Raw genomic sequence first — 25857 nt, forward strand, 5'->3', positions numbered from 1 at the left:
TGAGCCAAGAAGATGCCCTCAAGAAGGAAATGGCAACCTGCTCCAGTATTCTTGCCTGGGGAATCCCAGGGACAGATTAGCCTGGTGGGCCACAGTCCAGGGGGTTGCAGAGTCTGAACATGACTGAACACACACAGGTCACTGTTTAGTTTCCCCAGAAAAGCTCAGGCACCGGGTGGTCTTTCAGAGGATGGTGAAGGATGAGTTTCCTTCTAGAGGAAAGTTCTGATGGAACCAGCCCACTGTCCATTGCACAGCAGCACCTAGGAGAGCTTTTGCTGGGATCTTTACAGCAATGAATGCAAAACAAGCCCCCAAATGAGGTGTACATCTGTCTTGAATGATCAAAAACTCAACTGAGAAGTTTCTTCTGCCGTAGAGGGAGGGGCAGGTCTGGGAAGGGACTCAGGGGCAGAGGATGTTTACAGCAGGGGCTTTGCCTAAATTCTATCCACCTTACGTCTCAGTCATCCGGTCACCAAGGAAACAATGTCAGTGTTTGCCTTCTCTAGAGCCCCGATTGCGAGCTTGCCCTTCACCTGTCATTTCATTTCATCAGTACAGCCTCTCGCCAAGTAGATGTCACTTCTCCTGATTGTTCTCTGGATAACTGGAGTTCAGTCAAGTAACTTGCGGAAAGTCGTACAGCTAATCATGAGAAGACCCAGCACTTTAAGCCAGTTTTCTTGAGTGCAAAGCCCATTCTTTCTTGTCAAAACACCAAGTCCTCTCCTCTCCAACACTAGCTAGGCATCCTTGGGGCTGAGTCTGGGCTGTGAACAGATGCAGTGGCGGCAGTCTCTCAGCCCCCTGTGGGTTTGAGTTGTCATGGTAGCCTGACGTGGGGTGGGGGCCCTGGTAAGGGTATGGGCTCTGTTTCCATGGTGATCATTGAACCCCTCTAAGCCTCACTTTCCTTAAAAATGAGAATAAGAATGCTGTGTCTGCTTCAAGGGCTTGTTGGGACATAGTGTCCATCCTGGGCTTAGCACAGCATGGGCCCTTAGTCGTCGTTCAGTTGCTCAGTCGTGTCTTTGTGACCCCATGGACTGCTGCATGCCACGCTTCCCTGTCCTTCACCATCTCCAGGAGCTTGATGAAACCCATGTCCATTGAGTCAGTGATGCCATCCAACCATCTCAACCTCTGTTGCCCCCTCCTCCTCCTTCCCTCAATCTTTCCCAGTACTGGGGTCTTTTCCAATGAGTTGCCTCTTCATATCAGGTGGCCAAAGTATTGAAGCTTCAGCTTCAGCATCAGTCCTTCCAATGACTTTTCAGGGTTGATTTCCTTTAGGATGGACTGGTTTGATCTTAATTGCCCAACACACTTCAGGAGGAATCACACAAGGAGTCTTCAGTCCTTAGTATAAACTGACATGGTGAAGGGAGAGAAGAATCAGAACCGCGATGACCCCTGTAGATTGATCACGTCCTGATGTGGGGTGCTTCCCAGCCTGGGTCCCTGCAAAGTGCGGCCGTGGGGTTCTTATTTTGCAGTCATCACCATATTCAAGGGGAAGGTGGAGGAGGTGGAGCTGCCCGTGGAGAAGGTGGACATTATCATAAGCGAGTGGATGGGCTACTGCCTGTTCTATGAGTCGATGCTCGCCACCGTCATCTTCGCCAGGGACAAGTGGCTGGTGAGCCTGCTGCATGCCGTCCTCTGGTTGCCCCGCTGGCTGCCTGGCTGTTCAGCCCCCGCCTGTAGCCGAGGGAGACTGCGAGGACTTCAGAGAGGACCTGGGCTACAGGGTCACCGCTCCCAAACCCCTCTCTTTAAACTAGATCTGCTTCTGGGGACAGAATGAGCATTTGTAGGTCTAACCTTGGCCTCTTTTGCTATAATAGAGACCCATTGTTTGCTGTCCAAAGTCTATGCTGGTCAGCAAGTACTAAGGGTTTGCACGGCTGTCAGTAAGCCAGTGTGCTTTTGACCTTAGCTTCTCCAGAATGAGAAGTCAAAACATCTTCCACCGCCCTCACTGGACACATCTCTGCCCATCCACATTTATCCTATGGACCCCACTTCGGCCCCTTGGGTTTTTCCTGGTACCAAAATCGACACTGAGCCTCCCCACCCAGCCCTCCCCCCGGCCGAGGTGACAGTCTGCTGCATGAGGAATGCTGGCGAGGGGGTGCCTGTCTGGTGACTCTATGTGCAGTTCAAAAATGTATGTCTTTGTCAGGTGAATAGATTACGAGACCCATTTCCCCACAATTCATCAACAGAAACCTGGAGGGCTTATGTTTCCAGACCGGGCGGCTTTGTACGTGGTAGCAATTGAGGACAGACAGTACAAGGACTTCAAAATCCACTGTAAGTCACCCTTTCATTCTCTGCTGGGCTTTTAGGGGGGCTTTGCGGGGGCGGGAAGCACTTCAGAGGGCTGGGCGTGAGTGGTCAGTCTCGCAGACACAGCTGCTGTGCCTCTGAGGAGTTTATACCTGTGACCTTTTCTGGATTCTTCTCTCTGGATGTTTTCCTCTGGTCCCAAGGGTGGGGTTTCTACAGAGAGGAAATAAGAATGTGGCTGGTGGGAGGTTCAGTGGGGAGAGAATGAATGCAGTGTGGATGGAAAGTGAATGAAGCAGCAGAAGCTGAGGTTTTTTTTGCAGAGCCGGCAGGTGGCTGAAAGCTACTAAAGGTCATTTCTCCCTAACATCCACATAAGGACAGGGAGGGTCTCCAGCCAGGCCAGTTGTTTGAACTCTGCCTTTGTATGCCTGAAATCTGTCAGCATAGCATTGGTTCTCCTTCATATAAGTAAGATACAGAGGGAGATGAAGGCTGAGCATGGGGGTGGGGGAGCGCTGAGCTGGGGGTGGGGGCTCATCCGAATCTGTGCTCTTTGTGCTTAATCAGTTGAAAAGGTGCTCTCTTAGAAAAAATGTCCCCCACCCCCGCACAACTCTCCAACATTTTATCTGATCCCCAAAGAGTTGTTTGATTCTATTTCATTTAAAGAGTGACCATTCTCAAGGGATACAAGCCTGGTCCTCCATGTGTTTAAATGGATTATGCTTCCATAAGGTTTAGAAGGACAGGGAAGCCTGGCGTGCTGCAGTCCAAGTGGTCACAAAGAGTCAGACATGACTTAGCATCTGAACACACACACAAGGTTTAGAGACAGACTTGTGTCCTTAGCCAGAACTAACTAAAGCGACAAAGTGCGAAGACCACCTCCCCACCTCCACACACACAAGTGAGTATGCACACGATCCAGCCCTCCCCCCAACCCCCGCACACATACAAGTGAGCACAACCCCAAGCGTGAGCAGAAACTCCAAACAGTCCAACAGTCTCTGCAGATTTGGGTTCCTGCCAGCGCAGTGCTAAACACCCCTCGTCTAGACTCCCTGTGACAGAGAAGTTCCCAGATTGAACAGACTGGCTTCCGGCCCCCAGAGGCTAGGACTCCAGAGTCCAACAAAGTCTGGTCGTTGTCTGTGCTGCTGGGCTGTGCCTCGGAGTACATGCGTCCACCTGTGTCCTCACCTTTCTGGAAATATAAACTCAGAGCATGTTCAGAGCCAGGTCAGGACAAGACAGAAATGGGACATTTGTCTGAGCCCTCCCGCCCATCTGGCGTCATTTCTAACGTTCAACGAGCAATGAGAGGTAGGAGGTTAGATGATAAAGCTTTGAAGGTGGCCAGCTCTGGCTTTGCATCCTCTGGGTGACCGTGAACGAGTCACCTAACATCTCCGAGCCTCGGTCTGAGATAAAACTCCCCCAGCCTATAGACGTGTCAGGAGGATGAAGTGAGACGATGTATATAAGGGGCGTGACAGTTGTTGATGCCGCACGTGGCAGCCTGGATCTGGTCCCCAATTGTGTCATTAAGCTCCTTCCTGCCTGTGGCCCTGGCCCTGAGCCTGACTGCCGAGCTCGCTGGCCTCCAGAGGCTCAGAATCTAGGCCAGATGCGCTCTCGTGATAGGTTTCAGAAACAGCTGAAAGGCAAATGTTGATCAAATGCATGAATAAATAGGACATATTTTGCCCTGGAGCTGTGTGGTTATGCTGCCTTTGGAGTTTTTGCTGTAACAGTATAAATTGTGTTTGGAGGAGAACCTACAGGCACATTCTTTGTTCTCACATGCTCTAAACTGATTGAACTCCGACCCTCGGCTAGGCGCTTTAAGGAACTTCCTCGTAGTTTAAACGCAAACAGATCTCACCCTCCTCCTTGTCTGGATCCTGGTCGGGACCTTGACCTCACGCACCTTGCCATGAGGACTGGATCAGCCCTGACAGGCCCTGGTGCACTGGCTCCTACTCAGGTGCCAGCCCAGGACCCTCGGAGACCATGGGATTGAGTCTCCTCCTGCTTATTGCAATTTTCATACCATCTGAAAAAGAAAAAAAAAAACAAAACTGAAAGGTAGCCCCGTTTCTTTTCTCGTGGAATCTCTCCAGTCTGTCAACAGCATTCCCCGCAAACTCAAAATCAAATGCACCTTTACATTTTATTTAACATAGTTTCCAAGTTTTCTATTTAAACATGTCTTTTTGAAAATGACCTGTTTCTGTTTTTAGGAAAGGAAGCAAGCGCATTTAGAAATCTGTTTTAAATAAACAGAGATTTTGGTTACTCAGAGTTCTAAATCCAAAGTGAAAGCATAAAGGTTGCTGGTTGCTAAGGGAACAATTGTAAGCAAATTTCTGATGGCTCAAGAACCGGCTAAAAAAGAAAAATCTTAAATAGGGCAGGAGAAGGAGTTGTGCCCAAATCCCTTTCAGAAAGAAAATTGTTAGGAAAATAGTTTGTCCCCTCCCCGCTCCCTCCTTGCCCTTCTCCTCCCCTCTTTTCTCCACTACACGCAACATGGGAACACAAAAACATGAGTGAACTCAGCAGTTGCCCTCAGTTTGCTCACACACACACACACACACACACACATACACAGAGATCACTGGCGTGTACCAGGCTCACAATGCACAGTTTGTTGAGTGAATGAACGAGAAAATGAATGAAGGAATAGAAGTAAGCCAGCAAAGGAATGTACAAAGTGGTGGTGGTGAGAGCAGCAGCAGCGGTGCTGTCGACTTAAAACAAAGGCATAATGTGAGAGCTATGAGTCAAGTTTTATTTGGGCCAGTATGAGGGCTGCAGCCTGGGAGACAGCACCTCTGGCGGCTCTGAGAAACTGCTCCAAAGACGTCGGGGGAAGAACAGTATATATGTGATTTTGGTAAAGAGGAAGTACATGTGGTCAGGCACATTTATTTTTTTAGAAAGTTTCTGCTGGTCTTGTGAAGCTTCTGCTAGTCACGAGAAACGGTCGTCACAATGAAGGACATTAGTGTTTTTCTACATATAAGGAGGTACTAGAATTGGGCTCATAAAATCAACTCCTGAGAACATCTATCTGAAGACCTGTCCTGCCAGCTTTCTGGAGCACAGAGTGCCTCGTTTCTGCTCTCCACGCTGGACTTCTTCAGGGGGTGTTGGAGGGCAGCCACTGCAGCAACACATGATTTAATCCTTGTAGAGGTAGATGGCAAGCACCCATGGCAAGTGCCAATATGTGGTTGGCAGTGATTTAGTCGCTAAGTCATGTTCGACTCTTGTGACCCCCATGGACTGTAGCCCACCAGGCTCCTCTGTCCGTGGGATTTCCCAGCAAGAATACTGGACTGGGTTGCCATTTCCTCCTCCAGGGGGTCTTCCTGACCCAGGGATTGAACCAGGGTCTCCTGTATTGCAGGAAGATTCTTTACCAGTGATCCAGTGAGGGTTCCCAGACACAGGTGCAATCATTAATTGTTTTTTTTAACTCTGAAGATTTCTAGAGTCTCAAAATTGGAAGGAAATTGGGTAGATATTCCATGTGATTTTCTTACCCAGTAGTTGACTCTAAAACATGCTGAGGGTCAGAGGATGGGCACTGGCTTCCTGGCTGATGAGAAGATGACAAGGGACCTCCTGCGTAGAGATGGTGGTACCTGTAGCTGGAGGCTTGGCGGGCAGGACCTCTTGGAGGGTTCAGGTGCTCTCCATGAGTTTCTCCACCACCCTGACATCCAGAACTCTATTGCCTGGCTCTAGCCTATTTTACACAAGGAGTTGACTTTGATCTGAGAGCCTAAAATGTATTAAACTATTATACACACCTTCCTTTCTATCTGGAGGAAGTTGTCAGTGGCGCCTGGTGCCACCTGCTCTGTTTTTTCCCGAGGCACCCCCACTAGTTTCTCTAGCAGAGAAACTCAAATTACCAGGGCCAGGACAGGGAGGGGGGATGTAGCTACCAATCTCTCCACTGAGCTTGTTTTCCAGTACTTCATATTCCTATCTTTGTTTTCAGGTTAGTATTTCCTCTAATATATATCCATTCTGTGCGTAAGCTCATTGGAAGAGTTCTACATCTTTGATATTGTGATCTTTTTCATTTCCAGCATTTCCATCTCACTGATAAAATTCTGCATCTGTTCATGCATGTTTTTTCTGCATTAGATTCTTTAAAATATTTACTAAAGTATTTGAACCTCCTTGTTACATTTTCCCAATACCTGAGCTCTGAGTCTGGTTCTATTGACTATTTTTCCTTTTGGTAATGGGTCATATTTTTCTTCCTTTTCCATGTGTCTCGTAATTTTTTATTAATGCTGGACATTGTGAGTAGTGCTGGACAGTAGAGACAGATAAATAATTTATGCCCAGAGAAGAGCATGCCTCTTCCTCTACCAGCCCATTCAAGTGGGGATTCTAGTCCACCTAGTCTGGACTAGCTGGTAGGTCTGGACTTGGTTGCTGTTTCAGTTACATTCAGAGCACCATGGTGTGGTCCTTTTCAAGAGTTTGTTTCAATCCATAAACTAAATTTCACAGGTCTTTTGTTATTATTTTTGAATCCCTAGAAAGTTAGCTAACCCTTTCCTGGTGGTTGATGACCCTCACTCCATATTCACTCATTTACTAGATAAGACAATTGCAACAAAAAATTAATATGCTTGATGTGCATCCTCGCCCATGCCTGCTGCACGCATGGTGGAGAAGCTAGTGGGAAATGCATGGTCAGTGGAAAGGAGAGGAAAAAACCCTAATGTCCTAGATAATCTCTCACTGAATAACTGGAGGTAGGGCCATCTGGCCGGGAAGATCAGACATGAATTAACCAGGTGTTGTGAAGCAGTGCAGGCATTGAATGTTTGGGATTAAATTCATTAAATTTAATTCATTCATTTAAAAAAACAACATTATCGGTGGACCTGTACTGTGCCAGATGCTCTGTTGCAGGTGCTGAGGATACAGAGGAGAGGGTTCCACAGGTGGGAGTGGTTGGAGATGTCACAGTGGCCATTTGAAGCTTTAAGTCCATTTGAAAATTGGACTGCAAGGGACTTCATAGATCGTGGAGCCCAAGGATTACCAACTGGTTGGAACTGCCTATGTTGACTTGGAAATCCCATCTCCCTGGGGCCCAAATCTGAAGATTCTGATTCAGTAGGTCTGGTTATGGTCCAGGAATCTGTATTCTAAGAAGTGTCCCAGATGATTCTGGAACACAGAACCAGTGGACCAAACTCCTCACTTTACAAACAATTCGGAAAGAAGGGGGCCAAGCTGCCAGGGTCACAAGCTTGGTTGATGGCAAAGCCAGAGCTCAACCACGTAACTACAGTAACTATCACATCTCAAGGGCTTTCTCTGTGCCAGACCCTGTTGTGAACCTTATATATATCATCACATGTGATCCTCATAACAACCCTATAGAGCAACTATCATCATCATCATCTCCGTTTTTAAAAACTTGTTATTTTATATTGGAGATAACAATGGGGCGATGGCTCCAGGTGCGCGGTAGGGGCACTCAGCCGTACATATACATGTATCCATTTCCCCCAAACCCCCTTCCCATCCAGGCCGCCGCATATCATTGAACAGTGTTTCCTGTGCTGTACTGGTGATCCATTCTAAATATAGCAATGCACTCATTGGAAAAGACTCTGATGCTGGGAGGGATTGGGGGCAGGAGGAGAAGGGGATGACAGAGGATGAGATGGCTGGATGGCATCACTGACTCGATGGACATGAGTCTCAGTGAACTCTGGGAGTTGGTGATGGACAGGGAGGCCTGGCGTGCTGCGATTCATGGGGTCGCAAAGAGTCGGACATGACTGAGCAACTGATCTGATCTGATCTGATCTGATATATGTCCATCCCCAAATCCCTTAATTATCCCTTCTCCCAATCCTCCCCCCGCACCACCGCATCCCCCGGTAACTGTAAGTTCATCGTCTCTATTTTAAAGAAGAAACCAGCTCTTCAAGAGGTTAAACTCTTGCCTAAATTTGCACAGCAAATAAACAGAGCCAAGATTTGAAGCCCAAACCCAGGATTTTAACCATTTCACATGGACTCTCAGATACACTTTCACAGAGCCTTAACTTAAAGCAGGGCGGAGGGTAAGAGCAGATGTGTAGCGGTAGGTGTCTTGAGAAAGGGTTTTAAAAAAAGTGTGTGTGGGTGTGCATGTTTTACCTGGGTAAGCATGGACAACTCTTTCCAGATTTTAGCAGGGGATCTTCTCTGGAGCTGTCGCCACACTTCCCCAAACGTTGAGTGTTAGTTGCTCAATTGTGTCTGACTCTTTGTAACCCATCAACTCTAGCCCACCAGGGTCCTCTGTCCATGGGATTCTCCAGGCAAGAATACTGGAGTGGGTTGCCATTCCCTTCTCTGGGGGATCTTCCTGATCCAGAATCGAACCCAGATCTCTCACATTTCAGGCAGATTCTTTACTATCTGAGCCAACAGGGAAGCCCCAAATGTAGATAGATAGGTTCAGTTGGGAGTTTGGCTCCAGCCTCGGGTATAGAATGGGAGCTGACTGGCATCTAATCCTCAAGCCAAAATTGCACAAGTGCTTGCCCTCTGGGAGATGATTATTTTCTCAGCCTCTTCTCTCCGAGGAAAGTCTTTGTGTGCCCTTGAAAAGATCCTGAGTAAAAGGAAAACAGCATTCCCTGGCCGTTCACGCCTCCCTCATTTCACCCCCATCTCCTAAAGACACAGAGGGACATAAGTTTCCTATGGTTCCATTTGTTTGGTGAACATTTAAAAATAATTTAATCCTGTAAGATTTAAGAGAAAAGCAAGTCTGCTGCTACTGCTAAGTCGCTTCAGTTGTGTCCGATTCTGTGCAACCCCATAGACGGCAGCCCACAAGGCTCCCCGTCCCTGGGATTCTCCAGGCAAGAACACTGGAGTGGGTTGCCATTTCCTTCCCCAATGCATGAAAGTGAAAAGTGAAAGTGAAGTCGCTCAGTCGTGTCTGACTCTTAGTGACCCCATGGACTGCAGCCCACCAGGCTCCTCCGTCCATGGGATTTTCTAAGTAAGAGTACTGGAGTGGGGTGCCATTGCCTTCTCCAAAAGCAAGTCTAGTTCAATGTATTTCTAAACTCCTCTGAGTAAACGAACAAGTGAGATTCAGCCACCCAGTAACTAGACTCGGCTAAGGGATCCTTAACCTCCAGATCTAATGCTGATGATCTGAGGTGGGGCTCACGTAAAATAGCAAAAATGAAGCACCCAACACATGTAATGCACTTGAATCGTCCTGAAACCACCTCCCCCAACCTTGTCCGGGGAAAGATTGTCTTACATGAAACCGGTGAAAGTAAGAGTCACTCAGTCATGTCTGATTCTTTGCAACCTCATGGACTACACAGTCCATGGTATTCTCCAGGCCAGAATTACTGGAGTGGGTAGCCGTTCCCTTCTCCATGGGATCTTCCCAACCCAGGGATCGAACCCAGGTCTCCCGCACTGCAGGTGTATTCTTTACCAGCTGAGCTACTAAACTGGTCCCCGGTGCCAAAAAGATTGGGGACGGCTCTGCACTGTGGGGCAAGCAAATGGCATTCCTGCTTGCTTTCACGACTGTATTGGTTAGGACACAGGGTTTGCGCCCTAGCGCCACGGTTTCCCTGCTGTGGGATACCAGCCCAGTATCCCACATGCATGTAAGCCAAGCGCCAGCTGCTGCCAGCCCCATTTTCTCATCTGCTTTATCGAGGTATCCTCATGCGGTTGCTGGGGAGAGTCAGTGATGGGTCCGGCCAGGGCTGGGTGATCAAGCAGTGGTACCAGTGATGATCGTCATTTACCAGTGATCTGGCACCATCATGGACTTCTTGGTGGCTCAGATGGTAGAGAGCCTGCCTGCAATGCATAAGACCCAGGTTCAGTCCCTGGGTCGGGAAGAACCCCTGCAGAAGGGCATGGCTACCCACTCCAGTATTCTTGCCTAGAGAATCCAATGGACAGAGGAGCCTGGTGGGCTATAGTCCATGGGGTTGCAAAGAGTCTGATATGACTGAGCGACCAACACTTGGACCATCAGACTTGCATTCATTGACTTCCAACCCTGCACCCTGAATCCCTGATTAATGCATCTTATGAGCAGCCCCTGGGGGCAAAGGGGCACTGCTGGGCTGCTCTGTGCCCCACCTGGGGGATATGTCTCACGGGATGGGTCCTAATGAGGACATTGTGGTGTGTGAAAAAAGCAAGGCCTCTGCTGGACACCCCGGATCCCCACCTCACATTTTGCAGTTGAGAAAATGGATGATCAGAGAGGCTAGGAGATTTGCATGAGGGCATGGAGAAGGAAATGGCAATGGCAACCCACTCCAGTGTTCTTGCCTGGAGAATCCCAGGGACGGGGGAGCCTGGTGGGCTGCCATCTATGGGGTCGCACAGAGTCAGACACAACTGAAGTGACTTAGCAGCAGCAGCAGCAGCTGGCTAGTAAAAGATGGCACTGGGATTCCAATGGCAGCCTGTTTCATGAACCAGGAAATCCCATGTTTCTTTCTGCTTCATGAGAGCTTCAGTAGGTGGGGATGGGAGGTAGGAGGGAGATGGCTTTATAGCTGTGGGGCAGGATGGAGCCGAGGCAGTGGGGTAGAAATGGGGACGGTGGAGGAGAGAGTTCTTAGGAGATGCTGAGGCTCAGAGAGAAGGGAGGAGAGCAGATACAGAACAGTCAGGAATCTGGGTTCTAGTCCTGGCCCGACAGGAGTCTAGCTGTGTGACTTCGATGAAGTTTCTTACCCTCTCTGAGCTTCACTTTTCCTAACCCTAAATCGGGACCTGTGCACATTAGATGGTGTGAAGGACTGTTTGGCACCTTATGAAACTCTCCCCCAGGCAAGCACCTCTCCTGTTGTCAGACCAGGGAGCACAAGCTGCCGCCCACCCTCTAGGACTCAGGGGGCCCCAGGGACTTCTAGGGGTCCCGCTGCTGGCCCTCACATTTCGCTCTGTCCCCACAGGGTGGGAGAACGTCTATGGCTTTGACATGACTTGTATTCGGGACGTTGCCATGAAGGAGCCCCTGGTGGACATCGTGGATCCAAAGCAAGTGGTGACCAACGCCTGTTTAATAAAGGTCTGCAGATGCGTCCTGCATGGGCCTGGGGGTGAGGGAAGCCTACTGTGCCACGTGGATGCTCAGGCCTGGGGTCAAAGCTACGCAGGCTCCTGCAGGGCCCTAGGCTGTGAGGCAAGGCCACCTCGGCTGGCCGGAGCCTCTGGCAGCCCAGGGTGACCGATGAGAGCAGGCACTGGCCCTGAGCAGAGCTGTCGAAAGAGGGCCAGTGGACTCCATGGTGGCACAGCTGGGGGGTGGTCAGTGCGTGTCTCCTGGTGATGTGAGCGGGGGTGTGTGTCGGGGGAATGGGAGCATCAGAGAGAGAAGTCCTGGAGGCTCAGGTCGGGGGAAGCCCCCCCATTCGGAGCAGGACGGCAGCTTTAGGGAAGAAATCCCAAACCTCAATCGGCTATGCAGTCAGCGTCCCACTCCCCTGCTTCCAAGCGTACCTGTGACGTGGCCGGGTGGGACTCACCGCATCCTGGGCTCCCTGGTTTGTACACGGCTCCACATCTTGTCCTCCATGGCTTTCCGTCTTCAGTGCAGATGGAGAACTACTCACCAGGGTCCTCCCCCAGGGCATTCCTATTACTAAATATCCAAACTCACCAACTGTGCTGTGTGCGTGTACACTCAGACCCCATAGACTGTAGCCTGCCAGGCTCCCCGGTCCACGGGATTCTCCAGGCAAGAACACTGGAGTGGGTTGCCATTTCCTCCTCCAAGGGATCTTCCAGACCCAGGGATCGAACCGGCATCTCTTGTGTCTCCTACATTGGCAGGTGGCTTCTTTACCACTAGTGCCACCTGGGAAACCCCTTTTGCGAGGGTACGAATAAAAGCGCTCCGTGACCTCCCCAGCCTTCCAGCCCCACGCTCCCCCTGGAGGTGACCACTGTCCACACAACAGGTTAACCTTTCCAGCCCTTTGTCTAAGTATCTGCATTTACATATGCTGATCTGTCCTCCAGACCCAAGGAGAACTCCTGGTACTTGAAAGCCATCCATTTCACAGGGTTCAAGTTCACTTTTTAATCAAAGAATCTGGGTTCACTGTGTCTCCAGCTTCATTGTGTCAGTTGTCCTGGGCCCTCCCCCCAGCCCTCATTGTGCTGAAACACACCTGCCCGCTCTGGTCCGTTGAGCATCACTGCAGTTCCAGGAGCTCTGGTGGGTGGGACAGGGAAGAGCCCAGGGCCACTGGGGGAAGGGGAGGTTCCTGCAGGGTGAATGCAAACCGCGGCTTTGTCCAGGCGAGAGCAGTCAGTCCCCAGTCCCTGGTCGCTGTGTTCCTCATAAGGAACCCTTGTCATCTTGGATTTAGAAGGGACCCTGGAGGACAGATAAAACTAGGCGAACCTCATACAGGTCCCATCAGATAAAGGATGCTTCCCTCTCATCCTGCCCGCGCTGGAGGGTTTTGCCACCTGTTACCTCTGCCGGTTCCGAGTCCAGGCAGGACTCACGATGAGCAAACGTCCTTTTATTTCTTCCCACCAGCCCCTCTGCCCATGAAGCTTCTCCCTTCTGGCGCTCCAAACAAGGTCCAGCAAACTATCATGTGCTTAGTTGCTCCGTCCTGTCTGACTTTTTGCGACCCCATGAACTGTGGAGCCGTGGGGGTCTACAGGACAGACTCCTCCGTCCATGGGATTCTCCAGGCAAGAATACTGGAGTGGGTAGGCATTCACTTCTCCAGGGGACCTTCCCAACCCAGGGACTGGACCTGGGTCTCCTGCATTGCAGGCGGATTCTTTACCATCTGAGCCACCAGCGAAGCCCAGGTCCAGCAAACTACACTCCAGATAATTCACCCATGGTGCAGAACATTCCTGCAAATATTGTAGTATGAGTGGAAATCACCTGGTGCCGTTGAATTTGCCCAAATGGCACACGGCAGCTGCATGGAGCCGTTAAGCATTTTCCCACAGGGGATGAAATTCCTTCCCAGGTCACTCTCTGCCCCTACCGGGCAGGGGTGGCCACAGCCCTTGTGCACGCCCACTGCTGGTCCTGGACTGGCCTGCTCTGTCTCCCCTCCTTCCTCTCCCCCGCCCAGCCAGGAACAGGCCAGGGTCTCTCCTGAGTGCAGCCTGGGGCTGGAGGCATGGCAGAAACCGGAGCTCCGGGCCCTCCCCGGCCAGTCACCTTCCTTCCTGTGCTCTCTGAGAAGGGCAAGGTCGGCTGTGTTTGCTTCCGCCACCAGGAGAGCCGTCCATCAGCTCTTGCTACTGTGCTCAGCACTGTCTTCCCGGGTCTGTTGGGAAAACAGTTGCCCTTCTTCACACACTTAATTGCTATTTTCATCGCTATTAACGTTGCGGCTTGTGACACTTGATGATAATTAAGACTCTGTTTTGACCAGCCTTCTGCTCTGAGACGTCTGTTTGTAACATGACATAGTGGGGACAGCAGCGGCCTGGCTCCTCAGAGTCACTGATGCCTGTGGAGCCCTGCGCCTGTTGGTGTGGCCTGAGGCCTCGTCAGGGGTCCCCCCGGGGTCTCAGAGCTACTGCTGCTGCTGCTGCAGAAAGAGGAAGCTTTCTGGCAGAGGGATCAGGGCTCCGGGGGGCAGGTGATGGGTCTGACTCTGGAGACTTTGAGTCTAAGAGGAGGGGGGATCCGACCCAGAGGGCCTTGTGTCTCTGAGGCACAAATGGCAGGGCGGAGGAGGGGCACTCCAAAAGAGCAGCTGCCCCTCTGTCTTTCCCATTTTAATGTATATCAGACTTTCAGTCTGGACGGCTTTTGTTCCTGCAGAGGCCCCTGTTTAGAGGCAAATGTCCGGAGGACCTAGAGAATGCTGTCAGAGCACTGACATTTTGTTGATGGACATCTGAGACCCCCATAGAGACAGAATCCCTGATAGATGGGGTGGTGTGTGTGTGTGTGTGTGTGTGCACGCGTGCGTATGCGTGCATGTGTGTTCTTGTGCACACTGAGAGTGGTGAGGAAGTGAGGGGAGGCCAGAGAAGGAAGAAACCAAGTCCAGGTGAGTCACACAGCGTACTTCCCAGGTTGCTCTCTGGGTCCAGGCCCAGAGGCTGGGATATTTATAGGTGAGTCCTAGAAAGTTCTGGAAGGCTTTAGATCCAGGGAGCGGCATAGCCTGAATCCATCTTAGGTTGGTGGGTTGGTCTGAACCCACTTCAATATTCTTGCCTGGAGCATCTCATGGACAGAGGAGCTATTCTTGCCTGGAGCATCTCGTGGACAGAGGAGCGGCGGGCTACAGTCCATGGGGTCACACAGAGCTGGGCACGACTGAGCGCACACAAATGCACACTGAAGGGGAGGCCTGGGGGTGGGTGGGAGGGAGAGTCGTCAGGCGGGAAGACAGTGTCAGGAGGAAAATGATGAGTTTTAGGGGCTAGGTCACACACCGAGGGTGCACGGACCATCACGTCCGGTCCCCGTGTCTAACGAGCTCTGGTCTGATGGTGGGGACAGGGGCAGAGGCGGTGAGACCGCTGAGCCGAGCCAGAAGCAGTGTACAAAGACCAGGCTGGGCTGGTGGCCAAGGGCACAGGCACAGGGACAGGGACTTTGGGAGGAGCCTGGAGACAGGTGGGCTGGCCCCAATGGAGAAAGAGATGGAGAAGCTAGTGAGTGTAGACACCATGAGCCCAGCCCTGGAGACTGAGCTGAAGCCCCCAACAAAAACCCAGTTAAGCTCCGGTGCTCTGAGAGTTGTTGGGTGGGAGGGACCTCCAGACGCGTGCACGGGAGGGATGACCAGTGGTGTGAGCTGACAGGTGCTGCAGCTAGACAGGCTTCCCGATGGGGCAATGCCCAAGCTCACAGGGTGGCATAGAATAAAGGACACCGCCCGCCACCACGCCCCCGGCCGCTGCACTCTGGTCCCAGGTGGAAAGGACACGGATTCTGAGAGCGGCTCAGTGGGGGAGGGGCTTACCTGCCTAAAGGCGGTAGGAGCCAGCAGGGTGGTCCTTGAGGTCAGAGGCTGCTAGAAGTGGGGCTTCCCAGCCATCACAATGGTGAAAAGGTCCACCTGCCAGTGTAGGAGATGCCCGCTCGATCCCTGGGTCAGGAGGCAAATGAGCCCACACACAGCTGCTAGAAGTAGGTCCCCACTAGAAGGGACCCCCTAGGCTAGAAGTTGTGGCCAACTCTTTCCAGCCCCATGGACTGTAGCCCACCAGGCTCCTCTGTCCAGGGACTTTCCCAGGCAAGAACACTGGAGTGGGTTGCCACTTCCTCCTCCAGGAGATCTTCCCGACCCAGGGATCGCACTCGTGTCTCTTATATCTCCTGCATTGGCAGGCGGGTTCTTTACCACTAGCTCCACCTGGGAAGCCCCAGTGAGGAGGGAGAAGGAGATGAAATCATGACTTAGGAGAGGCCGTTTACACAGGAGAAGAGAAAGTTGGGGGAGCAGGAGTGGGCATTGGCTTGTTCTGTGGGTGGAAGATACAGAGGCTGGTTTTGAAGCAGGACCTACTGACTGGAGACGTCGGGGAGGACTGGCCACCTGGTAGGCAGTGAGCAAATCCTGCCTGGGGGTGGTCAGGTGTCCAGGGCCACTAACTTCCTGGGGATGCTCTTAGGGCTCACGCATTCCCAGGGTAACAGGGGACCAGCTTTCTGACTCCGCTGGATTCTGGATGCCTGACCTGGCCTCACAAGGACCTTTAGTCTTTGTTCCCCATCCTTAGGCTCTAGAAGCATAGCATGGCTTATCTGAAGTGATGTCACCAACATCAAGGGCCCCCACAGTCCCCAACACCTGCAGTCACTTCCTCTTCCCAACCAACAGGTCATTGGGTGTTGAAGCTGCCACCCTGCACCGTAATGGGGCTCTGGGTCTGGCCGCTGACTTGGCCTCACCTCTGCCTCTGTCCACCCTGTGGAGGCAGGACTTGGTTTTGAAGGTCCTGGGATTCCTTTCTTCATCCTAGAAACCTGTAGAGATAAAAGCCTCTTTGTCTTTCCTCCCCCCTCCCCTAAGACCCCTCTCTCCTACTTATTCCCAGCATCTTCCATCATCCGGGTCTCAGGCACACCCTTGGGAACCATTTCCAGGCACACAGGTGTCTGTCTGGCTTGCACAGAGCTTTCAGGACAGAGGTCCCTACTGTGCAACCCAGCAGTTAGACCTCACCGAAAGTGGTCTGGATGCCTGGGGAGCCTTGTCCTGTCTCACTGGAGGTGGCCCACGTCAGGTCAGCATCCTCTGCACAGAGAGAACACCACACTGCAAACCGTCATTCATGATTCCTGCTGCCACCCAAGATTGATGTTCAGTCACTTCCTGGCTGAAACTGTTAGAGTTATCAGTTCTTTGTGTTCTCCATTCCCAGCTAGAACTGAAAAATTCTCGCCTCTTATTTCCCCGTTTTATGTATTTAACTGTCCAGCTGGTGATAAATGGTCAGCAGACTTCCCTCGGCTCAGCCTGTGATTGTGTGGGCTCCGTTCTCAGTGCCTCTTGTTGATGGGAAATGAGTAGTCCAGCTCTGCTGGAACCCAGGAGGGCTTGATGGAGCAGGTGGCTGCTTTAATGCAGTGGCTCTGGGGCACCCCACCTCCCTACCCCACCCCTTGGAATTTGTCCCCCAGTACGAGGCTTCCCAGGTGGCGCTAGTGGTTAAGAACCCACCTGGCAGCACAGAAGACATGAGACCTGAGTTGGATCCTTGGATTCTGGAGAAGGAAATGGCAACTCACTCCAGTATTCTTGCCTGGAGAATCCCATAGACAGAGGAGCCTGGCGGGCTACAGTCCATGCAATTGCAAAGAGTCGGAGAGGACTGAGCAACTGAGCATGCACACATGCACGCACTCAGCAGACTCCACCCGAGAAAGGATGGGGGAGCTTGTGGTGGGTGGGCCTGGGACGTGGTCCCAAGAAATGTGACACCCAGGGGAGTCTGCGGTCTATAGTCTCCCTGGGGGATGAAGCCTCAGGCGGGACCCAGACCCGGCAGAGGTGCTGACCCGCACTCTCTCTCCTCTGGACTGCAGGAGGTGGACATTTACACGGTGAAGACGGAGGAGCTGTCCTTCACGTCTGCCTTCTGCCTGCAGGTACAGCGCAACGACTACGTCCACGCCCTGGTCACCTATTTCAATATCGAGTTTACCAAGTGCCACAAGAAAATGGGGTTTTCCACAGGTGAGCCTCCTGCTGGCCTTCCAGACCCACCCGGCCGGTGCCCAGGCTCTGTAGGATGTGATCTCCCCAGCCTGGACGTGGGGCAAGGGCCGGGGGGCATCAGCCAGGGATCCTCACTTGGCAGCTTGCAAGCCTCTCCAGTCCTGGAGGAATGCCACAGTTCTGGCTGCTAGAGGAGAAGGTAAAAAACTGTAGCAGCTGTGGCCAGCGCTGAGAGCCAGTGTCGGGTGGGCAGGGGCAGGTGTTGGGGCTGCCTTTTTGAATGCACGCTTATTCATTTAGTGTTTCCTGAGCACCTGCTGTGTGCAGGAGAGGGTATGGAGGGGAGTGAGACTTTCTTGTGGCAAAGAGCAGGCAAGAGACTTACCTTAATTCCTCACAGGAGGGCTTCTTCCAGAGGTGATGCCCCTGACCACCAAGTGGAGTCCTCTGGTTTCCATCAGCCAGGCCAGCCCTGGTGCCTCCTCATCCCGGGAAAACCAGAGGACCCTGGTCCCAGTCATTATCAGCCGCTCCCCTCCCTTCAGCCCACAGGGAGTAGGATATTTCACCTGGACCTTGACAGATGGGTGGGACTCAGCCTTTCAGTGGTGAGGGGTGGGGCAGTGGGGCTGAGGAGGAGCCTGCTGGAGGATCCTGGCTGTGACTGGAGGCCAAGGGTGGAGCCACATGGCTGTTTCTCCCTCTTCCATCCCTGGGATATGCCTCCCGCAGGGCCCGCCCACCCTGCTGCCAGAGATGAGAAAGTCAGGGGGCAAGGGTTCTCTGGAAAGAGTTCTGTGTCTCTAATGCCTGGGCTCCAGCATTGTAGCTAGCTCCCAGCCGGGGTCTTTCTTTCCCTGAGATGGTCTGTTTCTGGTGGGTGTCAGCATAGGGTTTGATCCAGCGTGTAAGAGATGTCCTACCATCTTTACCAGCTGGCATGGGTTTGGCAGTCGGGTTTACTCAGACCCTCTGCACTCTGACCACCGAGGAAAGAGTATTTCCTCTTTGTGTTTAGGGACCCCAGATGCACAGAAATAGATTAATCCTGACTCCTGGCTCATGACATACTGCTATGACATACTGCCACGCACGGTTCACTTTTTGCTTATGTTTTAATTAATACAGCAAACACTCGTGAACTTGCCACCTAGCTCAGTAACTAGATTGTAAATAAAGTATTGTTAATTCGAATGAAATAGTGACTAGAAATAAGTTTATTATTAGTAGAATGTAAATGTATTAGTTAATATCATGAGATAAACCATTGTTCATTAGAATATAAATATTAAACTGAAATATATTATTAACAAGCATAATACAATAAGGTTTATAATTAATAAATGTAAGTCAATTAATTCAGGGGGCTTCCCAGGTGGCTCAGTGGTAAAGAATCTGCCTGCCAAGCAGGATACATGGGTTCGCTCCCTGGGTCAGGAAGAGCCCCTGGAGTAGGAAGTGACCTGCTCCAGTATTCTTGCCTGGAAAATTTCATGGACAGGGGAACCTGGTGGGCTACAGTCCACGAGGTCGCAGAGTTGGACATGACTGATAACACAGGAGATTAAATTAATTCAGAGTCACAAAATAAATCCCTGTGAGCTTACTACCTAACTCAAGGACGTCAATGCTATCAACATCTTTGCATCTACCTGGATGGTCCCCTTATCCCATTCCCCACATCGCCACCAGATGAACATTATCCTGAATTTTGGGTTAATTATCCCCTGCTATTTTTAAAAAGTTGTTTCATGTGTACACACAGGCCTAAATAAGGTATTGTTTGGTCTCAGCTAGCTTTGAACTTAAGCTGAAATGCAGGTTGTTCTAAGTGGTTCCTCCCCATGGGCCCCCGGGGGCTGGAGCTGCTCCAGGAGACACACTGGAAAGCACGTCACATTGTGCAGCTTGGAAACCATCCCTGCTAATGGCTCTGCCCGTGTCTTCCCCCCGAAGCTCTGGGCAGAAGCTGTTGCAAATGGGCACAGCCACGCAGGGCTCTGGGCTGTGCCAACCAGCCGGCGGGCCCGGCGGTCCTGCCCCCTGGACATATCCTCTGCGGGTGGGGTGGAATATGTGAACTGGGCCCCTTGGGGAGACTGTGTGGGTGGACGGGCGGTGCTGAGTGGAAGCGGCCTGGGGTTAAGTACTAGTTTTTCCAGGAATCAGCAAGGGAAGGCGGCCGGCAGTGGAAATAAATCTGAGTGGGTCCCTTTCTGGGCCTTGGGCTCATCATGAGTGAAATGGCCCGGATGGACTTCAATGGCCTGGCAGCCGCTTTCCCAGCTTGGCTACCCTGTGACACTGAGTCAGCTTCCCAGGTCAAAGAAGCTTCTTCATGCATAGTCTTGAATTCTCTGAAAAGCTTGTGAAAACCTTAGGGAATAGAATTACAAATTCACAGCTGAAGAAGTATTAAATTCCAGAAAGAACTACCATCCCCTTAATCACTGGCAAGAGACCAGAAGGCAGGATTCCACTCTGACTCCAAAAGCACCAAGAAAAATCTTCCTGTGAGAGGGCCCTCTGTTCGTACCCACTGGCCCCTGTGTGCCCCACTCCCAGCCTCTGTCACAACCAGTCACAACTCCCACTGGACGTTATGGCCAGCTACCCAAGTGTCTTCTCACATAAGCTGTCGGATCTCGTGGGGCAAGGCTGTACTGGCTGCTGTTCCCCACTTTTAAGACCATGTCAAGCGTATGATAGGCATCCTAAGTGGATGTCTGCTGAATGAATGAGCGAATGCATGAATGAGGGAGTGAATGCATGAATGAGGGAGTGAATGCATGAATGAATGAGTGAATGCATGAATGAGGGAGTGAATGACAGTATTATTATAATGGAAATTTAAAAGCCACTGATATGACCTTGACAGTTGTAGTTGGGGCTGGGAGTGAGGGAAAAGCCCGTTCACTGACCACATCTCCGGATGTCGTGGTCCACAGTGATGCTGAGTGCTCACCTTTGTGCACAGCAACTCTCTGGGGAATCAATCCTAGAACATTCCAGACCAAGTGCGGCAGCCCTGCTTTACAAACCAGAGCCATAGTTGATGGATAAATGACATGACATACCGCTTTCCACAAAGAGTCAATAACCACTGATCTGGGCCTGATATGTTATATAAATATATCTGTATTTAAGGTGACCATGCAATTCATCTTTCAATTGAGGACAGTCTGAGAGTAAAGAGGAGAGCTCTTGATAATTACGCTGGGAACATGGACCTGGGTGCAACAGGAGATGGTCACACTCGGTCTTACCCTGCTTCCCATCATCTAATCCTCACAGTCCCTCAGGAGATAAACCTTCTGCAGATGTAGAACGTGAGTGCCAGAGTCACAGTGCAGGAGGAGGCTGGACACTGGGCCTCTTGTTGCCTCATTAAATGTCCTTTCCACTGACACCCACCCAACAGATGTATAGGGTGTGAAGGACTGGGTCTGCACAGCCATTGCAGCCTTGGTTGTGTATCTACATGAGATTTTTATGTCTTGGCAAACCTGCCCCCTTCTCACACCCTAGAATTACTCATTTCAAATCCCTAGGACCAGAGTCAAAACATCTACATTGCAATCAGCTTCTCTTGGAGACCCTGATGGAGGCCCCAGGTTGAAAAAACTGCTTTAGACAATGAGTCTGTGGACCCATCACAGAAATGATATGTTTGGGGAAGTTGTTAACCTTTTAATGTTGATGTTGAGGGAAAAAAATCCCTTTCCTCCAACTCAAGGCTGGCACGTTTTGGGGGTCAGCATCAGAGGCGGATGGTCTGGGCTTGCTGGCTGGCAGATCTGAGTCAGTGAAGTCTCTGGGAGTCTCCCAGGGCATCTGATTAGGAGACAGAGGAAGTTGCTGAAATCTCCTTGCCTGAAGGTCTCTAAGAAAAGGAGTGGCACCTGTCTGGGCGTGGGTGGCGGTGGCGGCGAGAGTGCTGTCAGTCACTAACTGCCATTCTCTGCACACCCCGGAAGCTATCTTTTGACAATTCGTTTAGGTGCCACTGGCAGAGAAGGTACTGGGAACAGTTGGACTTTGCCCGCGGACAGCAGTATGCCTTGGAGGCCAGGAAGGCTGGACATGTTTGGAGATTCACAATATGAGCAGCACAGACTCCATGTTCATGATTCTCCTTCAAGCCCTTCCAAATGCTCAGGCTGCTTCCCCTCCCCACGACCTTGACTTTGCATCGATTTCCCAAAGACACATATTGAAGGCTACTCAGATCTGTATTCAAAGCACTGACATTTGATCAAGCTAGTCTATTACAAAGGACACAGACAGTTAAAATAGATCCTGAGGGTTGAATGATCTTGGTCCCACTGCGGGTGCGATAAATCTCCAGGCAGGCTGTGTGTGAATTCCTTCAGGCTGGATCACCAGTGGCCAGTATGACTGAGAGACAGCCCCAACTCTTCCTTCGAATTAAAACTCTGCCTTCTGATGATGTCCAGGGCCTAGCCTTTGTTCTGCCTCCAAAGCCATCCATAAGGCCACAGACTTTTCATGTGACAGACTTTGAAATGTTTGAAAGTCCTCCCCAAGGCTTCCCACCTTCAACTCTGGTTGTAATGGAAAGAGAATGAATCAGTGTTCGTGAGTCATGCCTCCTGGTGGAGGAAGGTAAGAGCCTGCAGGACAAGAGGAACTGGCTGTAAGATGTATTTTTCTACAACCCTTTGGTTCCAAAGTCTCAATGTTGCTGAACATCCCTGGGTACCTTGAAGCCTCACATCAGACCCGCTCTGGCTTTTTACTATCAGTCATGTATTCGGTGCTCACAGACCTAGCAAGTGTGGTGATGGGCTCCAAGGGTGTAATAGTATTCCATCAGACCCCTGTCCTGATGGAGGTTGCAGTCTTGTGGAGACTACAGAAAGTAAAAAGAGACAGAGATGGTTATGCAGCAGTGTGACTGCTACAGTAATCACACAGGCTCAGGACGCCCTTAATCCAGCTAGGTGGTCAGGTGAGGCTCTCCCGAGAATTGACCTTGAAGGATGAGGAAGGGAGAGGCTGGTGGTTAAGGAGGGAAGAGTGTCCGAGGGACGGCAGCTTCTGGGACAGGACCCCTCATCTAGTCGTAGAATTTGTCATGAGCCCAGAGGATGGATGGGATTTCATGAGAGGTGCGAGCGTCAGTGTGACTTTGGTTCATGCATGAGGTGTGAGCTGTGGACCAGTATTGGGTCTGTAGAAGGAGAATCATTCTGAATTTTTACCCTATCTAGGTAGGAAGGCTTGTTCGAAACCCCACGGCAGGCCTAAGCCAAGAGTAGCAGGATGGGTTATAGCAGGGGTCCCCAACCTCCGGGATGTAATGCCTGATGACCTGAGGTGAGCCGATGTAATAATAATAGAAATAAAGTGCCTAAGAATGTAGCACACTGGAATCATCCTGAAGCCACCCCCCATCCATGGTTTGTGAACTAGGACAGAGAGGCAGGCAGAGAAAACTATCTGTAGGGCTGGGATATCCATGAAACTGGGGAAACTGGTTTAGCTGTGGAGTTGGTGTGAGTGCTGTCATTTAACAGGAGAGTGGATGGACTGCCCTCTGTATCTCTCCCCTACATTTGTCTGCAAGTCTTCACTCTGTTGAACCAATGAAACAGCAGCATTTTGAGATTCATTTCTGTTAATACCACCCTTGGTATGACCTTGTAATGTCAGTTGGTTTCTCCTCTGGTTGTCCACTAAGATCCTCAGTTTGGAGGGCGTGGGGAGTCGATGACAAGTTGAGCCCCTGGGCTGAGTGGGGAGGCCTGCCAGAACTTGGGCGCCTGACCCAGTGAGAGGGCTGGGCAGAGTGTTCAGCATGTCCCAGAAGAAACCCAGCAGCTTCCGGGTGGGGTCCCAGCCCTTCTGGAGACATCTCTCTCTCTCTTTTTAAAAATATTTATTTGACTGCACCAGGTCTTAGTTCAGCACGTGGGATCTTCAGTGGCAGCATGGAGGATCTAGTTCCCCTACTAGGAATTGAACCCTGGCCCCCTGCACTGGGGCTTTCCTGGTAGCCCAGCTAGTAAAGAGTCCACCTGCAATACAGGAGACCCCGTTTCAATTTCTGGGTCGGGAAGATCCACTGGAGAAGGGATAGGCTACCCACTCCAGTATTCTAGCCTGGAGAATTCCATGGACTGTATAGTCCATGGGATCGCCAAGAGTCGGACCCAGCTGAGCGACTTTCACTTTCCCCTGCACTGGGAGCGCAGAGGTCTTAGCCAGTGGGCCACCAGGAAAGTCCCTGGAGGCGTCTCCTGTGACTCTCCCTTCTCTCCCTCAGCCCCTGATGCCCCCTACACCCACTGGAAGCAGACTGTCTTCTACCTGGAAGATTACCTCACTGTCCGGAGAGGGGAGGAGATCTACGGGACTATATCCATGAAGCCAAATGCCAAAAACGTGGTGAGTGCTGGGGGAGCTGGGGGTTTGGAGGGGGAGGTGGCGCAGAGAGGAGGAGGGACATGGAGGGGGTTTCCCCCACTGGCTGGCAGGGACCTGGGCACCTTGTGCACAATCAGGAAAGTTATAGGGGAAGTGGAAGAAAGGCAGATGTGGCCGTGATGGCACCCTAGAAACACCCAACCTGGACCCCTTAAAACTGGAGCATTGGAGCCCTCCTGCAGGGCCCCCTGGGACCCTACCCACCATGAGGGCAGCTTCCAGCCCTTGATGAGAGGGGTTCCCTGAGCAGAGACTGTGGCCATGGGTTTCACCTCGTTTGGGATGAGCTGAGCCAGGAAACCACCGTGTCTGGTGGCCTGGAAGACAAGTTCGCATTCCTCCAGTTGGCCTGGTGGGCTGGATGGTGTGGTTCTCTCTGGGCCCGCCCCCTCACTCCCCGGGTGCGGGTACGGGCACTGGCCCTGCAAATGCCAAGGTTGGGGGTGGGGGAGGGGGTTGTCTGGGGCCTCTTCCTCTGAGAAGCAACCGCTCCACTCCTCCCGAGTTGAAACCGGAGGGGATATTTCTATATTCTCACAGGAAAGATTTAGCTTAGAAACCAACGACTTTCCCAAGAGGATAATGAGGCTCCGGAAGAGGCTCGTGAGGGCTGTTCGTGGGGTGTCCTGAGCTGGAAGCTCTTAGCAGCTCAAATGCGCGGGCCCTCCGCCTGCGGGGAGGGGCGTGGTCCCAGGGCTCCTCGGTGCTCACGCCTCGACTCCTCCTCCTTTGCAGCGAGACCTCGATTTCACAGTAGACTTGGATTTTAAGGGACAGCTGTGCGAAACATCTGTATCTAATTACTACAAAATGCGTTAGCACACGTGGGAGGCTGCAGAGAGCGAGAGAGCCAGCCCGGAAACTCGCCCCCATCTGCGGCTCGACCACCAGGGACCCTGTTTGCAGGACGACACGATCCATCCTGGAGTGCCCTCGAGACTGGTGAACTCTGCCGGCCTCCCGAGGGCCCTGCCCCTGGGCCAAGGGCCCCCAGCCCCTCGGCTCTGCTCCGGGGGGCCCTTCTCAGAGGCTCTGTTTTCCCGACCTTGAGCCACAGCCAGCGCGGCAGCCGGGCCCCGATGGAGGAGTCCACGCGTGTCCCCATCGTCCTCCTTAACCGTGACTCTCGGATCCTCAAGTTTTGCATGCTGCAGGCATCTAGGTCAGATTGCTTCTCTAGAACCTGGAGACTAGTGTCTTTGATAGCATAAGCCAGACTACGCGCGTGCGGCGGTGCGCGTGCGCGTGCGCGGACAACATCCCGGTTAGTTACTTAACCCCGCGCACCTGTATGTGTGTGCAGATACAGTCAAGCGGGTGACGTCCGTGTTCATCACAGGAGTGTGTGTGCGTGTGTGTGTGTGCGCGTGCGTAGAATATATATTACTCTCAGAGGAGATTCTGTTGCTTTCCAATAGAAATTTGTTTTGTGATTAGTTCTCTCCTGTCCCCAGCCCTTCCCAGCTATGAAACGTTCTCTGTATTAGCTCCGGTCTCCTTTTGACTAGACTGTGGCTCCGAACCCTGGGCATAGGACCGCACACTCCGTGGGCGCTCAATAAATGCACACGAGAGTGAAGAGATGGGGCGGCTGCATTCCTCGTGCTCTGGGGGCGTGCGGGGGTAGGGGGGGGTCGTGCGGGAGGAGGTCAGAGGCCACAGTGGAACAGAAGAGCGGATGGCGCTGCTCTCAAAAGGAAGGCGGCTGCTTGGTGAGGGAGCCGTGAAGCTGGGACCTGTCTGAGGGCATCTCCCCTGTGACCCTTGGGGATGGGAGGAGGGTTCTGGAGTGGGGGTCAGGGGACATGGGCTAACATGGAGTGCTCTGGAATGGGAGGCCAAATGTAGCCTGGAGAGGGACCAAGGTCAGGGGCAAGAAAGGTTGGGAGGGTCCAGAGGA

The 25857-nt window shown here is 51.8% G+C and overlaps 1 protein-coding gene across 2 annotated transcripts in view; it reads left to right on the forward strand.

Moving 5' to 3' along the window:
• PRMT8 (protein arginine methyltransferase 8) overlaps positions 1–24776 on the forward strand; it is a 69943-nt gene extending 45167 nt beyond the window's left edge. For both annotated transcript variants that reach the window (XM_005907217.2, XM_005907218.3), the window contains exons 5-10: positions 1500–1642; positions 2232–2319; positions 11292–11407; positions 17375–17525; positions 23797–23918; positions 24693–24776. In XM_005907217.2, the coding sequence (XP_005907279.2) occupies positions 1500–1642; positions 2232–2319; positions 11292–11407; positions 17375–17525; positions 23797–23918; positions 24693–24776 (704 nt within the window). The remainder of the gene's footprint in view (positions 1–1499; positions 1643–2231; positions 2320–11291; positions 11408–17374; positions 17526–23796; positions 23919–24692) is intronic.
• The last annotated feature ends 1081 nt before the right edge of the window (positions 24777–25857 follow it).

The sequence above is a fragment of the Bos mutus genome, chromosome 5 (genome assembly GCF_027580195.1).
Source record: "Bos mutus isolate GX-2022 chromosome 5, NWIPB_WYAK_1.1, whole genome shotgun sequence".
NCBI lineage: Eukaryota > Metazoa > Chordata > Mammalia > Artiodactyla > Bovidae > Bos > Bos mutus.